A 14,022-nucleotide genomic window follows, 5' to 3' on the forward strand; every position below is an offset into this window, starting at 1 on the left:
GATACTGATTGTGACATATTTTTTTTAGCATTTAAATTGGGATTTACTGAAGAACTTGCACAGATGTGCGACTTCCAGGCTCGTGCTAGCCTCATTGGCTTCCAGTAACTTTGTATTTACAGTGACGAAGATACATAAATGTATTGATGCCTCAGTCTTGCACAGCTCTATACCACTCTTATTTGTATGGCAATTAGAATCCAAAAATAATAAAGTACTGCACTTGTAAAAATGTTACAAGAGTAGAATTAATAATAGAGCATCTACCTATATGAGGATTGGTTTTGTCCATCACCTTTTGTCTTCTTAACTTTTGATTTCTGATTGCTTCATAAGGTGATGTTTTCTTGGTATTTCATTTAAATGCTCTTAGGCACATTGAGTACTTCTGTCACAGTGCAAAAGATCATTTGTGATTTTATAAGCGAAACCCCTGAAATATATATTTAAAATGTTAATATTTAAAATGCAGCATTCAGTACTTGTCATTTTCTTAAAAGCTGCTCAGTAATATAGCTAGAAGTATCTAATCTATCTTGCCCTGAGGATATTTTTAAAGTTCCTGTTATTTGTTGGTTTATTTTATCTGTGGCTTGTTGGCTCTTGTTTGAGATTCCTTCTAATTTGAAGCGACTTTTATATTGCTAGGACTGTTTTGTATTATTTATTTACTTATAAAATGTTCTGATGAAGCTGTTGCAGGTTCAGAATAATCCTGCCCTTCTGCAATTATGCACATAAATTACACAATTATACAACTATTGTTATTGAAGAGAAATATAATGGGTGTATGAAATGCTATTTTGCAATAGACTTGCACATTTGAGTGCTGCCCTTTTCTCATTTGGTTGTTATATGGTTTTTCTTCTCTTCCATCCTGCAGATAAATATTGTCCTTCTCTATGTGCAATTAATTTTATTTGAAAATTGTGCTTTATGCACAACAATCTTTGCTTCTAAAGGTGGTAAGTGATAATCTTTTATTCAGTGGACTGCTAAAACTCATAAACTGCATTCTGCTCTCTGGGATAGCCAGTAGATCTTGCAGAACAAATTACACGTGGTCCAGTTCCAGAATAATACTGCACATTACACTCTGTATGTGTACATTACATAAAATTAATGCTGATTAATCAGCATTCTTAGCACTGTTAACTCTACTCCTATTTTTTGCTCAAATCCCTGTAGAGCTAAACATAAAGCAGAACTGATCTAGGAGTTTGCAGTGAAATCTTACAGACTAGTAGACAAGGTAGTGGACTGCTGTGTTTGTCTGTTACCATCTTGTCCTAAACTTGCATTCACCTGACATAGTAGGTCAAAGAATAAAATGCCAGTTCTGGTTTTGCTAAACTCTTTACATTGTGCTGTTTTATAAAGGAAATTTTAAGAGCAGAGACTGTTAATCTAGCTTTGAGCAACACTGTGTGACTAGCAGAAGGTCACACCACCAGCCAAGAGCAAAGCCACCCATAAAACCAAAGCACACCAGCTATATGCCTCTTTATTCTGCAGAATATTTTAAGAACCAGTTAAGCTACCTAAATGCCACATTTGAGAATCAAGTTCTATTATACGAGTTAATGATCTAATTGAAATCAATGGACAAAATTGTTTGCTTTGTTTTTCAGTCGTCATTAGCCATAAGGAAGCGTGTAATTGCAGATTTGTGTTATCTCCAAAAAAAAAAAAAAAAAAAAAAAATTCAGTGTTCCTTTGTCACACTTCTAATTAGTTTAATTACTGAGGGCACAAGGACAGACCAAGTGGGATAGTTGATCTTAGAAAAGGAGCGGGTATACTCTCAAGTGCAGGAGTAGGTAATCTTTCAAGGCAAGACCTCTGTCCTAAATAACCTGAAACCCACAGGGGACCTCCTGTTAGCAGTAGTTTTTCAGGCCATTGTATAGCATTAGAAATAAAAGCCTCCATTTCCAGGATAAGTTCTTGCTGGAAATCTAGAACTGATACTAATTATGAAAACCGTGGTCATGTTCCTTTGAGTGTTTAGCCTGTGCTTTTCTAGCAGGACTCCTCATGGCTTTAGTGTCCAAACAGAATAAGGCAGATTGCTTTGTAAATCAATGGTAGACTGAAATACCGTCTACATGGTAACAATGTGTTCCGTGATATTCATGGCTTAAAGGAAGATTGATGTAGGCATATGCATAGTTCCCAGGACCCATTTCACATTTCCATATGAGGGACTTAATTTGACATGTTTATTTACTATTTATTGTCCATCATTTTGTGTTTTCTGTATGAATGAAGTAGCCAGAAGAAAATTGGATGATTCACCTCCTTGTTTCTCTGGCCAAAAGTCTTTAATTAGATTTGAATTAAATTGATGGAGTTACAGCAAATACAAAATGAAATTATATTTAGACCTGGGTTCCATGGTGACTTTAATCCAACTTGGGGCTGTGCTTCCAACAAAAAGGGTAGTCCTATACCTCTTCCCTCCCACCAGTAATGACTTGTTTTAGTTTCTTCTCTCAACACTGGTGCTAGAATTAGTGACATTGTTCCAAGCCACAACAAGGAGGTGATCCAAGCTGAAAACGAATCCCTTTTTGTATGGTTAGTTTCCAAACACATTAGTTCCTTCTCTGAATTCTCTGATGCAGTTACACTACTCATTGGCATGAAGTCAGCATAAAGGAAGAACAGAAATTAGCTGAGAGAAGCAGGAGAGCTGGCTGGACTTCCCTCTCAGAGGCTGGAGCCGTGGCTTTTACATTTGCTGTTCAGGATCAGCCAGGCAAAGCATTTTTTAAGGGGTGTGTAAGGTCTTGCTGTGGGTTGGAAGTAGAAGCCAGGGTCCTGACCTTGGTGCCTTGACATTGAATAGCTCTAAGCTCTCTGAAAGTGGTCTCAGAAACCATTGTAAATTTTGTGACACCCCTAACACACAATGCCATGTAATTGTCAGGCGTATTTGGAATACTGCAGTCAGCAACAGTGGTCAGGCAAATACTTGCTATTACAGGGAAACAGGATTGTGTTGTCTTTTGTTATAAAGGTCTCCAGTGTCCATGTTTTTAGGTTACGGCACTAAAAAATTCCTTTGATAAAACTAAAGATGGAATACAATGTTTGCTGTCAAAGAAGTGAAGTGACTCAGATTTAAAAAAAACAAACAAAAAAAAACAACTAAATGTGGACTTTCATTGGAAAAGGTTTATGACATCTTGCTGTGGTTTTTAGTGGTGCTCTCACAAGAGTTCTAGAAGGTGAAGAGTAACTCATCTTGTTCATCTTTATCTCTATCTGTGTATCAGTTCTGTGTCAGCTTTCTAGTTAAGTAACAGTGTCTGCTGTTTTCTCAAGCCTATATAATTACAGGATGATTGCTGCTCAGGGCACCACCATCATTTGTGAGATTGCACCTGCCTTTCATTAGTAAATGATGCATCCTTTAGTGGCAGTTTGACTGTAAGTGGCGAACAAGCTGGAATTAATGAAGACTTACCCAGCTGGCTCCTATTTCACTTTGTGCGGTTCCAGACAATGTGACATCTTTGTTGGCAGCTCACGGTGTGCCTTCCTATCCTGCCTTGTAACACTATTCTGCTACACAATACACGGAAGGGAAAGCTGCTTCTGCTCCTGCTTGGTGCAGAGGAGAGCAAGCAAACTCAATAATTGATACCAGGCAGGACTGATACTGTACCTGGATACCTGAGATGAGCTGGTTGATTGCTTCAGCTAGCTGTGATCATTTGCTTTTCCCCCCCTTTGAAGAAGCAGGCATTTAGCCAGATTAATTCTCACCTTAGAGACAAAATGCATTTTCAGCAGTTGACTGAAGAGCAGGACCAGGGTGAGGGTGCAGTAGCTCTATGTGCTTATAGGTACAGCATAACAACTCTGTCTGTTGTCTTGTCACTAGTTGATTTTAGGATGTATTTTTTAAATGTTTGTGTTAAAGGAGAAAACCTATTATGATAGGAGCTGAATTCTTAAGTGTATGCTCTGCCACATCACTCAGGCCTGTGAGAGAAGCAGGTAGTCATCAGGAGTGTTGTGGTTTGGTTATACTTGCATCTAGCACTCTGGCGCTCCCACCCTCCCATCAGCCAGTAACTCTGAGACACAAACTTGCATGTTCTCTAAACTCAGGGCCTGAGCAATGTGCAGAACTCATCATCCAGTATTTCATTGTCATCGGTGTTTCTAGGTTTGAATACAGGGCATAACTTTCCCTTTAAACAAAACAAAACAACACCTTAGGATATTTCAATTATTTTATAACATTCATTGCTTTCTATAGAGTTACTTTATAGCATATATTGCTTTCCAAATCAAAACCGGATGGTACATAAATGGTATCTTTAATGTTTTTCTGCCAGCTCTAAGTTTTCTCCCCAAAACATTAAAAAGTAATCCTTTGCGCCCACTTTCAATATTTCTATCGTATGGTAATACATTTTGTTTTTTTTAACAGGATTGCACATTCTTCACTCGGAAAGAAATCCTTCGGTAAGTAAACTATATTATTTTTTCTGTCATCACATGGAAAGAACAAAATTGCTTTTTTCTGACTGGCGAGGAAAACAAATGAAACCAGTTATTTTGCATAAATGAATGTAGGATGGGGCTCAGGGTACATGTATAATATGTAAATGTATGTAAGCAAAAGATGTCTGTTGGGTTAACGTCACTAACATAGGCTTTTCTAGGGAGAAGCCATTGAATAGTAGGGAGTCAGTGACTTTCTGAATAGAATTTGCTGCTTTTCTGTTTGTTTTTGCTCAGGATTTTTGTCCTAATAAGGAGTGAGACTACATCTGCGGCATGTATCTAGGATGCATGATATGGCATGTAACTTAGGAGCTCATAATGTTCTAGATTCTCAAATTTGAATAGCTTCTGAGACATAAGCAGTATCAGGGAAACAGCCTTTGTTTTCATAAACATTGGAAAGTGCTTTGCTCTGAGATCAGAAATAGATCTGGTCTCTGTGAGAGGTGTTCTTTGCCTTAGCAGTAAACTTCAGTAAGACTGATGTTCAGCAATTCTGTTGAGGTGAAAACTAATGGGTTACTTTATTTTTTGGTGGGGGAAAATAGAGGTGGTATTTCAGCTAATTTCTTACATACCTTTGTTCTTGGTATTTGTGCACCTAAGGTACATCTACAGAAAATTTTGTGGACAAATAGGAGTCTAGAGCATGTGTAATACAGGCCCAAATTAAAGAATATGACACAAAACACAACTAATTATCTAGCAAGATGTTGGCAGGGGGAGAATGGACACACAACTGTAATATGCTGATGAAAGAAAGGAAGTAAGGAATCAAATATTTCCCCAGAAGATGTAATTAAGAAACTTCTTAATCTGAGTACACAGACTTTCACATTTGGGAAACAGCGTTTCCATAATGAAAACTCACACCATCACGAGCAACTGAGAGAACACAGAAAGTGTACTTTGAAAAATATGCTGCAGATTTCAGGAAAAGATGTTCTGAAGTCAGAAAATGTCACTGTATGATAGGCAAGCAGGAATGTTACAGCATCGTGAAATCTGGCTATGAAGTGAGGAGTCAGCAACTTTTGTTCTCTTTTTTTCTGGGTTGCAGTGGATAGAAAAAATAGTAGTAGAGAAGTTTCCAATGTGCAGTTTTGACAAGCAGGTAAAGACTGACAGAAATGAAGAGAGATTTCCTCACAGAAATGTCCTAAGCTGTTTTTTACATGCATTCTGGATTTTTTCTTGATGCATGATACTGAAATAAAAGTTGTTGAAATTTGATATCAAGGCACTGAATGTTTCAGAATGTTCTAAAAATAGCAATTATAAATGAGCTGGATTTGTGAATGTTTATGTAACAGTATTCTCAGGTGTGTCTCAGAGCTGTGTAATTTGAAACTGCATTTGCAGACAGGTGATTTATGATTTTTTGTCCTCGCATGGTAAGTGTGACAGAGTAGAGGAGGTCACTGCGATTCATAAGACTTCCTGATAAAGGAAGGAGCACCGAACTGTGGCAAAGGTTCTGCTGCTTAAGAACAAGATGATGATTATTTATCTAATAAAGTTTGACATGGTGACTATGCATGGGATAGGGACTGTAGAACTGGAAGTTGTTGGTTTACTTTATTACTCCTTCACTAATCTATGTAAGCAACTAAGCATCTTTGACAAATTGCCTCTTTAATTCGCCTGTCTTAATATTTTTGTGCCTTTTAAGTATGAGGAAAATATTTCTTTTATCTTGATTGTTGAGGTTGCAAGCTCCTCCTGGTAAGAATAAATCAAACTATTTTACCTCCAGAATGCTAAAAATGGTCTTAGTTGTAGGGTTTGCATTCTGTTGTAGTGAAAATGCTGGTCTGAATACTTCCTGAAGCTAGTGGTGTCCATGAGAGGTGTTGTCATCACCTGGCATTTAAATAGACCAGTTTAAGTACAGTAAAGAGATGACTGTGGGAAACAGTATTTAAGTTAGAACAACCCTGATAGATTTTAATAAGGGCTGCTTTTCTAAAAAGCACAGAAATGTAAACAAATGACTTAGCAAAAAAAAAAAAAAAAAAAGGCAAATAGTTTTTGGCTGAAGTCAGCCTCCCTGGCTGGCTCACCATCTATTAGTATGAGTGGTAGTGATGACACAAGCAAAGGGACACGGTTGCTTAGATGGGGATGAAGGAATAAATATGGCAGCTCCAATTTATATGACTTTAAACTCATGCAAAACAGCATGAGATTGCAATTAGGTGAAATGGGCTAAGTGATATTATCCATCTTTCTGTGCGGGAAAATAGACCATCAAAAAGCCCAAACAACAAATTTCTCTTCTGCTGGTTTAATGAGCTGAATCAGCTCTTTCAAGGGTGAGTGCTAAAGCTGGAACAAGAACCAGAACAGGAAAATGGGACTGAAAATGAGGAAAGTAAAAGAGAGCAAGACTCTACATTTCAGTGGAGGTGAGATGTTAGATTGGCTTAGTCTAGTGTCACTGTAAGACTTTGGTACCATGATCAGTTTAAGTCAACATAAATGCAGGCTGCTGTCAAAGGGGTCGAGGACACGTTCTCCTGATCGATAATCTAAGTGTGGAAGGAAGTATGTTTATAAACTATAAGGAAATAGTGCAATTTAAGTTAAGGTGAAGAAGAAATGAAAATATCATCGTGGCCCATGATTATGGATCTAGGAGGAGGGAAAACTACTATGTTAATGGACTGCAGAAAAGATAATCATGCCTGGTGAAAGAGAAGAAACAAATAATTATTTATCATGTTTCAGTTGAGTGTTTATCACCAAAAAATGTAAAAATTCTCGTGGAGAAGTGCTTAACACAACTCATTAAATGAGCCCAGGGCAAGAGCATGTTGAAGATCTGTGGATAATGTAGATGTATATGTACTATCAATGACAAAATATTATCTAAAATACTTACAGGACAGCTGACAAACGTTCAGAATCCTTACTGATTCTATTGATAGGTGTGTGTTAGGGCTTTGAAAGCATACCCCGCTTTGCCTGAGAATGTGGAGATTACACCAGGACTGCAGGACGCAACCTCAGTGTATGGAAAGATGCCAGACCACTGAGTGGATGATCAGCTCTTAAGTGCCTAGAACATAATACGTGCTCAGATGCAGCCACTGTGGATTTGCTAAAAGCAAATCTCCTCCTTCATGAGTGACTGCTCTTGTGGATAAGAGAGAAGAAACAGATGCAACATATCTTTATTGTTGTAAAGCCTTTTTGCATTTTCCTGCATGCATTAGTCCTTTTCTACCTCTGTTGTATGAGTGCACTAACCTCTTGGCTAAGGTACCAGTGAACATACTTGAAAAAAATTGTAAGAACTGCAAGAAGCATTGAGCTGAGGGGGGATTGGACACACTATGAAGATCAACATTACCTTTTAAAGCCATGCTCAGTGTATCAGAGAGAAGGTCCAAGATCACCAACAGTCTGCACTGAAATTCATACAGTCAAGTATTACAAACTGTCAATAGATAGGAGAAAAAATTGTCAGTGCAGAATGGTAAATGGTATTAGTAGTTAAGATATATGGGAAGGGGATTAATTGATCTAAGCAAATTTAAAAAACAAACTGACACCCCCCCACCCTCCCTGGATACCTTTGTTAAAAAAAAAAAAAAAGGGGGGGGGGAGGGATGGGAGCAGGGGGTACTTCTAAGGTGTGTTAACCTAAACATTGTGTGTAAAAGGGGAGAATTCCATTCTAGTCAGCATGTCATTCTGGGACCTCAGTGTGAACAGACTGTCCAGTTTTGGGCATCACCATTCAAAAGAGATTTGTTGTACTGGAAAAGGTCCAGTAGAGAGAAACAAGAATAAGAGGATTAGTGGAGGAAAAACAAGAAAGAAGAAAGGTTGGAAAAACACGTTATTGATGGCAATAATTAATCTGTTTATATAACATGCCTGTCTTGAGATTGTAGATGGGATCAAATGCTTGTCTCCTATAAGGCAGTATTTCTCCTCCTGAGAAATGTAAATCTGATTTTCTAGCAGCCAAGCTTTTACTCCAGCAATAACGCTTATCTGCTAGCCAACCCGTCTGTTTCTATTTCTCCCTCTAGACTAGTACAATTTGGCAAATACCCAAGCATTCAAACACAGGTGTTCTTGGATATCTGTCCTAGCCAAAAAGTATGAACTCTGTAAATTAGAATTGTAGAGTTTGAGACTGACTTAACCTAGCTAGACAGCTGCTAGAAGAATATGGCACTAAATTACCAAGTTGGGCACTATCTGGACAATCAGCAAAGCTTTGAACCTTCTCGTGCAGAAGAACATTTATAATTCTGTTGCATTCCCTTCTCTGCGTGTTCATTGGCGTGTGTTTGAGGGGTAAAAGATAAGGTACAGAGGAGCCAATTCTGGCCAATCCAGCTATATGCTGGATTTAAAACCCAAAACCTGCCTGAGAGTGAAGCTGGGAAGAAAAGCAGGGGTTTCCTCCAAGTGTCTGGAAAGCCTTCCTTATAAGGGAACAAATATGGGAAAGGGCTAGAGATGCATTTCCCTTGGGAGCAAGCTGCTGTGCAGATGGAGGGAGAAGCTAGAACACAGCTTCTGTTTTCCTAGCACATCTCATCTTTCAAAAAGTTTGGGGCCCACGTGCAGAAAGGGGAAGTGCCCATATTGTCAGTTCTGGAGAAAAAGGGCTTTGCCAAGAGAATAAAAACCTTGCCATTTAAGCCCGGTGGCATAATTCTGAGACCCTGAAAGGAATCTTTCCTTAACCAGTTGCAGACAGCCCTGAATGTCCCTCGTTTCTCAGCCCCAAACTGAAGAACCTAGGAGTTGGACTTGATGATCCTTATGGGTCCTTTCCAACTCGGGATATTCTATGATTCCACGAACCTCCTTCTCTTTGAGCTGCGGTAACTTTTTCTGTGTGTGGCAGACTTATGGATACAGAGTCATCTGCACCCCAGCTCTCAGACCCCATGTTTGACTGTCTGCAATAACAGCGCTCTAGGACAAGTGTGTGTGCACTCTAACAATTTGCATTGCTACAGCAACTAGCAGCAGTTGAAAATCAGTTCCCAGCTGCTGGCTTTGCCATCAGTATGTTGCATTCTCCCTGCAGTCTGTGCAATTCTGTCTTGAATGTTGTTGCTTCTTTTGCTTCTAGCTATCCATATCTCTGGGAGTTCACAAGGGCCGATCTGTCCGTTCCCAGGGCTGTGAGCAGACAAATCGCTGCTGCTGCTGCTCATCTCTGAAGTGTTGTGTTCCTGCATATTCCCAGAAGCTGTTCTGCAGCTTTTCCATGACACTCATACATCTGAACAAGAGCCAGTAGCTTTGATTTTGGTGGGAAACTGAAAGTGCAGCTGAACAGCAACGGAGTGCTTCTCTGGATGTGCTGTTCATTGTTTATTCCGTTCTGTACGTTCGACATTTGGCTAGATCAAGGTGTGGCTCCTATGAGCTCCTGTGGTGCTTTTACTGTGCTAGGCAGCTGAACACCACAACTGCTCTCTCACTCCCCCTCCTTCGAAGAGGAGGGGAAGAAGTAAAGGAAAGAACAACTTATGGGTTGAGATAAGGATAATTAAATTAAAGGGAAAAAATAATTATTAAGGAAAGATTATTATTAATTAAACAATTTAACTAAAGGGAAAATGGGAGAAGTGAGCGGGAAAGGGAAAAACAAAACAAATAAAGGCTATGTGGAAGTGCAGAGGAAAGAAATTACTCTCTGCTTCCCACAAATGAGCGATGCTTGACCACGTCCTTGAAGCAGGGCCTCAACAACGCATGTAGCTGGTGTTCAGGAGGAGGACTGAAGTTTTCATAATGAGATCCCACCCCTCCCCTCTTCTTCCTTTTTCCACCTTTTATTGCTGAGTGCAACATATGGTATGGAATATCCCTTCAGTTGGTTTAGGTCAGCTGCCCTGGTGATGTTTCTTTTCTCACCTTTTTGCTCACCCCCTAGGAGGGTTAGAGAGGGTCCTGATGCTGTGCCAGCACTGCTCAGCAGCAGACACAGCACTGCTGTGATCCCACTGCTGTTCTAGCTCCAAGAGCAGAGCACAGCACTGCATGGGCTGCTGCCGGGAAAGTTAACATCCCAGCCAGACCCGGTACAGCTCCTTGTGGGACTGCTCATCAGCACTCAAGGCCTTGCTTTGTTGTTCCAGTTAAGCCGTATTGCTCTTCGTTTTCTGTGAATATGCAGAGCAGTCTAGAATTTACTCTTTGGGGTGTCTATGATTTGTGGTGTTACATTCATATGTATTTTGAATGTATTCATGTTATTTAGCCTAAAATAGGATAGATATTCCTGAATAATTTTTTTTCTTTTTTCCATACCAAAAATGAAGTGACTGGTACTGTGAAGGCAGCACCAGACTTGGTGAGATGTTTTAAGGTATTAGGTTCTATAGGCCGCTTTAAAGGTTCTGCTTCCGTCTAATCAGTGAGCCATTACCAGCTTTTATCTTTTGTTTTCAGCACTCCTTTAGCGCAGAGTTCTTATTACAAAAGCAGCCCAGCTAGCTGTAATGTCGCAACGCAACGTTTAATGGTGGTGATTGATGTGTATCAAGCCAAGGAAGAGCTTCTCTGTTTCTCAGCATACCCGCTGGTGACCTCAAGGACAATCTGACTTTCATTCCGAGCTCAAGAGCAAATTAAAACAATCACTGCAGGGTGCTTAGAAATCTTTTTATTTATTCATTTAGGTCTGTTCAGGTATAGCTAGAGGCTCCGTTATGAGCGTAGAGAGATCCCATTTCCACCATGTCTAGCACATGCCCTTTTGTGATTCCAGGGTGTTACACCCTTGAGAACTGGAGTAAGGAATCTGACCCACCATTTTTGCCAAGTAAAACACTTTCACATGGTAGAATGAAATAGCAGAACCAAATGTAGGGTGCTGTAGTGTTTTGTTTTGTTTTGTTTTGTTTTGTTTTTGATTTTGCTCACTGAGCTGAGTTGATTTAACAGTTTCTGCTGTCTACAGGGGTAAGTCTTGATCTGTTCTTGTTTGATTAATAGAAAAAGTATACCCTCAGTTACTTGCACAAGCAGTGTTGCAGTTGCAACTGTGAGCTACCTCAAGGAGCTGTGAAACTTCTGTATTTTCAGTCACATCAGTTCCCTGACCTTGCTGCAGTTTCCTAAGTGTTACTGGTTATGCAAAGGAGGTGAGTGGGTGGGCAGGCCTGAACTGTCTGTAAGTGCAGATCAGCAGTTCGGGTTTGGATGGAATTAATTTGTGAAAGAATCACACTCTTGGTCCTTGGGTATGGTACATTAAGCTTAAACATACACCAAAATCTGAGGAAACGGTGTCATTTGTCTGTTATGATGTTTGTCACTACATTTCTTCTACTCTAATCTGTGGGAAGGAAAACACTAACAAATGCTACTAGCCTTTCTTCTCCTTCCATGCAGAATAAATACAGCATTCTGCCAACAAAGGGGGAGCGCATCCAGGAAACGAGAGATGCTTTTGCAGGCATCTGGAAGAATTTCTTGAGGCAAATACCACATCAGGATCTGTAGTCACTGCTGCAAAGGCAGTGAGGCTTGTTGCAGGCCCTGGGCTTATGAGCATTTCTAATGGTCTGTGCATGGTGAGGGCAGCCTTTCCAAATCTATGTGTGTTTAGATTGCACTGCAAAACTTCACATTGCTCCATTTCTAAGGCATAAATGTGTCTATGACTAAGGCAGACAGCCAAAGCCACTTCATTATTTTCAGATATGCTTCCCGTTCGGGGACATGCTGAACGAAAGGACACAAAGCCAGGTCACAGCTCCGTATGAATTCAGGCCATCATCTGAAGTGCCTTCTGCTTCTATACAAACAGAAGAAATAGTAGAACATTTAGCATGGAGGTTTACTGATATGCCATTTCCAGTTAGTAATTAATGTTATTGTGTCTGCTGTGTCAGCACAGCAGTGTGTACAGTGACAATCAGCACAGCTCTCAGGAGATGGTTGCTGAAGCTGGCTCTCTGTATTGGTCTTAGTACTTGGTCCAGGTATGGCCATGGTGTGGCTGATTGATGTAGTGCTGTTGCATGCAGGAGGTTTATGGTTCTAGACTAACCCAAGTAGTCATCTGAGGAAATAACCTTTATGTCCACTGATCTTTGCATTGTGTTATAGAATGATTGATGAGAAACGGCCAGTTCCCTTGCCAAAAAGTAAGTACTCACCCAGTGTAATGCAGGTTACTCAAGTGCATGGAAGTTTGACTAAAATTCATGCAAAAGGGACTGTATTACACCATGTGATATATGGCTTTCTCAGGATCCTGTAAGAGGCTGCAGAAGTTCTTTTTTTCTACCAGTTATCCACAAAGTCATTTGAGGGACTGGCAATCCAGTGCTTAGTTTGTCATGAAATGGCATGTGGTGTCCCTGAATAACTTTCCAGCTGTCTTTACAACTTCCCAGCAGAGGAAAAAAAAAAAAAAGAAAAGATGTGGTGTTCTGTTGATTGGTTTTATTGTGTTGTTTTTGTTTTTGTTTTTGTTTTTTTAATTATTATTATTTATTTATTGCAAAGGATAATGGTGCTTGTGTAGCATATTGCATATTGGTTTCAGAACCTTTGTGTTTTTCATCGTGATAATGCCATATAATAAAGCTATCTCAAATAGAGTTGTAGGATCCTTACAGATAAAAGCTTGTGAAAGACTATTTTATTGCTGTAATTTTATTTGCAGGAGCCTGGATCACAGCCACTTCCTACAGGCTCATTTGGATGCTTTAGTGTGAAATCCACTCAGGTGGAAAGTTCTTATTCCTATGGACCTTTGTGTGTTTTGGTGAATTAGGGAGAGAGTTAGTGGGAGGAGAACAGGATAAGAAAGCTTCCCACAAATCTGCTGTTAATTACTTGGATGTTTTTCCATCCCTTGTCTTCTTTCTAGCTACATCTGACAGAGTCCTGTTGAGCCTGAGGCAGTGTTCTGGAAGGCTCTCTAGTTGTTAGTGCCTGGCAGGTCCTTTATGCTCTGCTTCAGAGAAAAAGCAAAACAGACTTAACTGTAAATGGACTGACAGGGAACAGGTTGTCCTAACAGCTTTCTGTAGAAATGGATGTTGACTTCTTGTGGATGTTGCTGAATAAAACAGAGAAATTGCATGTACTCACGTGTATATCTAGGAATGTGTGTGTATATGTATATTACAGCAGAGACATCTTACCAGGGAGTTATTTGCTTGTTTTGGTGGGTTTTACCAACTTCCTGTCCCTAAACATGTATTTCTCTTCGTGAATCTAAAAACTAAGCAAATTCTGTCAGCAAATGTATTGTTCAGCTCAACACTTTTGGCCCGAGCTCACTCATCTTTCTTTTTTGAAAGGAATTTTATTACACTCTATGGCAGCAGAGCAAGGCTATGTGCTTTTATTCTGTGTCCTTTAGCAAAGTTTTTAGCTAAAACCTAATCGTTGTAATAGCTTGCTGAGGGTTTCTCTAGGAAAAACACTTGCTTATTGCCTCTAAAATACACCATTTTGAGGAATAAACTCAGACAAGAATGAAACAAAACTGTGTGA

The 14,022-nt window shown here is 39.7% G+C and overlaps 1 protein-coding gene across 1 annotated transcript in view; it reads left to right on the forward strand.

Annotated features, from left to right (window-relative positions):
• Positions 1-14,022, forward strand: part of ACSBG1 (acyl-CoA synthetase bubblegum family member 1) — an 86,968-nt gene that overhangs the window by 53,261 nt on the left and 19,685 nt on the right. The window contains exon 20 of the mRNA XM_084532179.1: positions 4,448-4,482. Coding sequence (XP_084388305.1) covers positions 4,448-4,482 — 35 coding nt within the window. The remainder of the gene's footprint in view (positions 1-4,447; positions 4,483-14,022) is intronic.

The sequence above is a fragment of the Aythya ferina genome (assembly GCF_964211825.1).
Source record: "Aythya ferina genome assembly, chromosome: 11".
Lineage (NCBI taxonomy): Eukaryota > Metazoa > Chordata > Aves > Anseriformes > Anatidae > Aythya > Aythya ferina.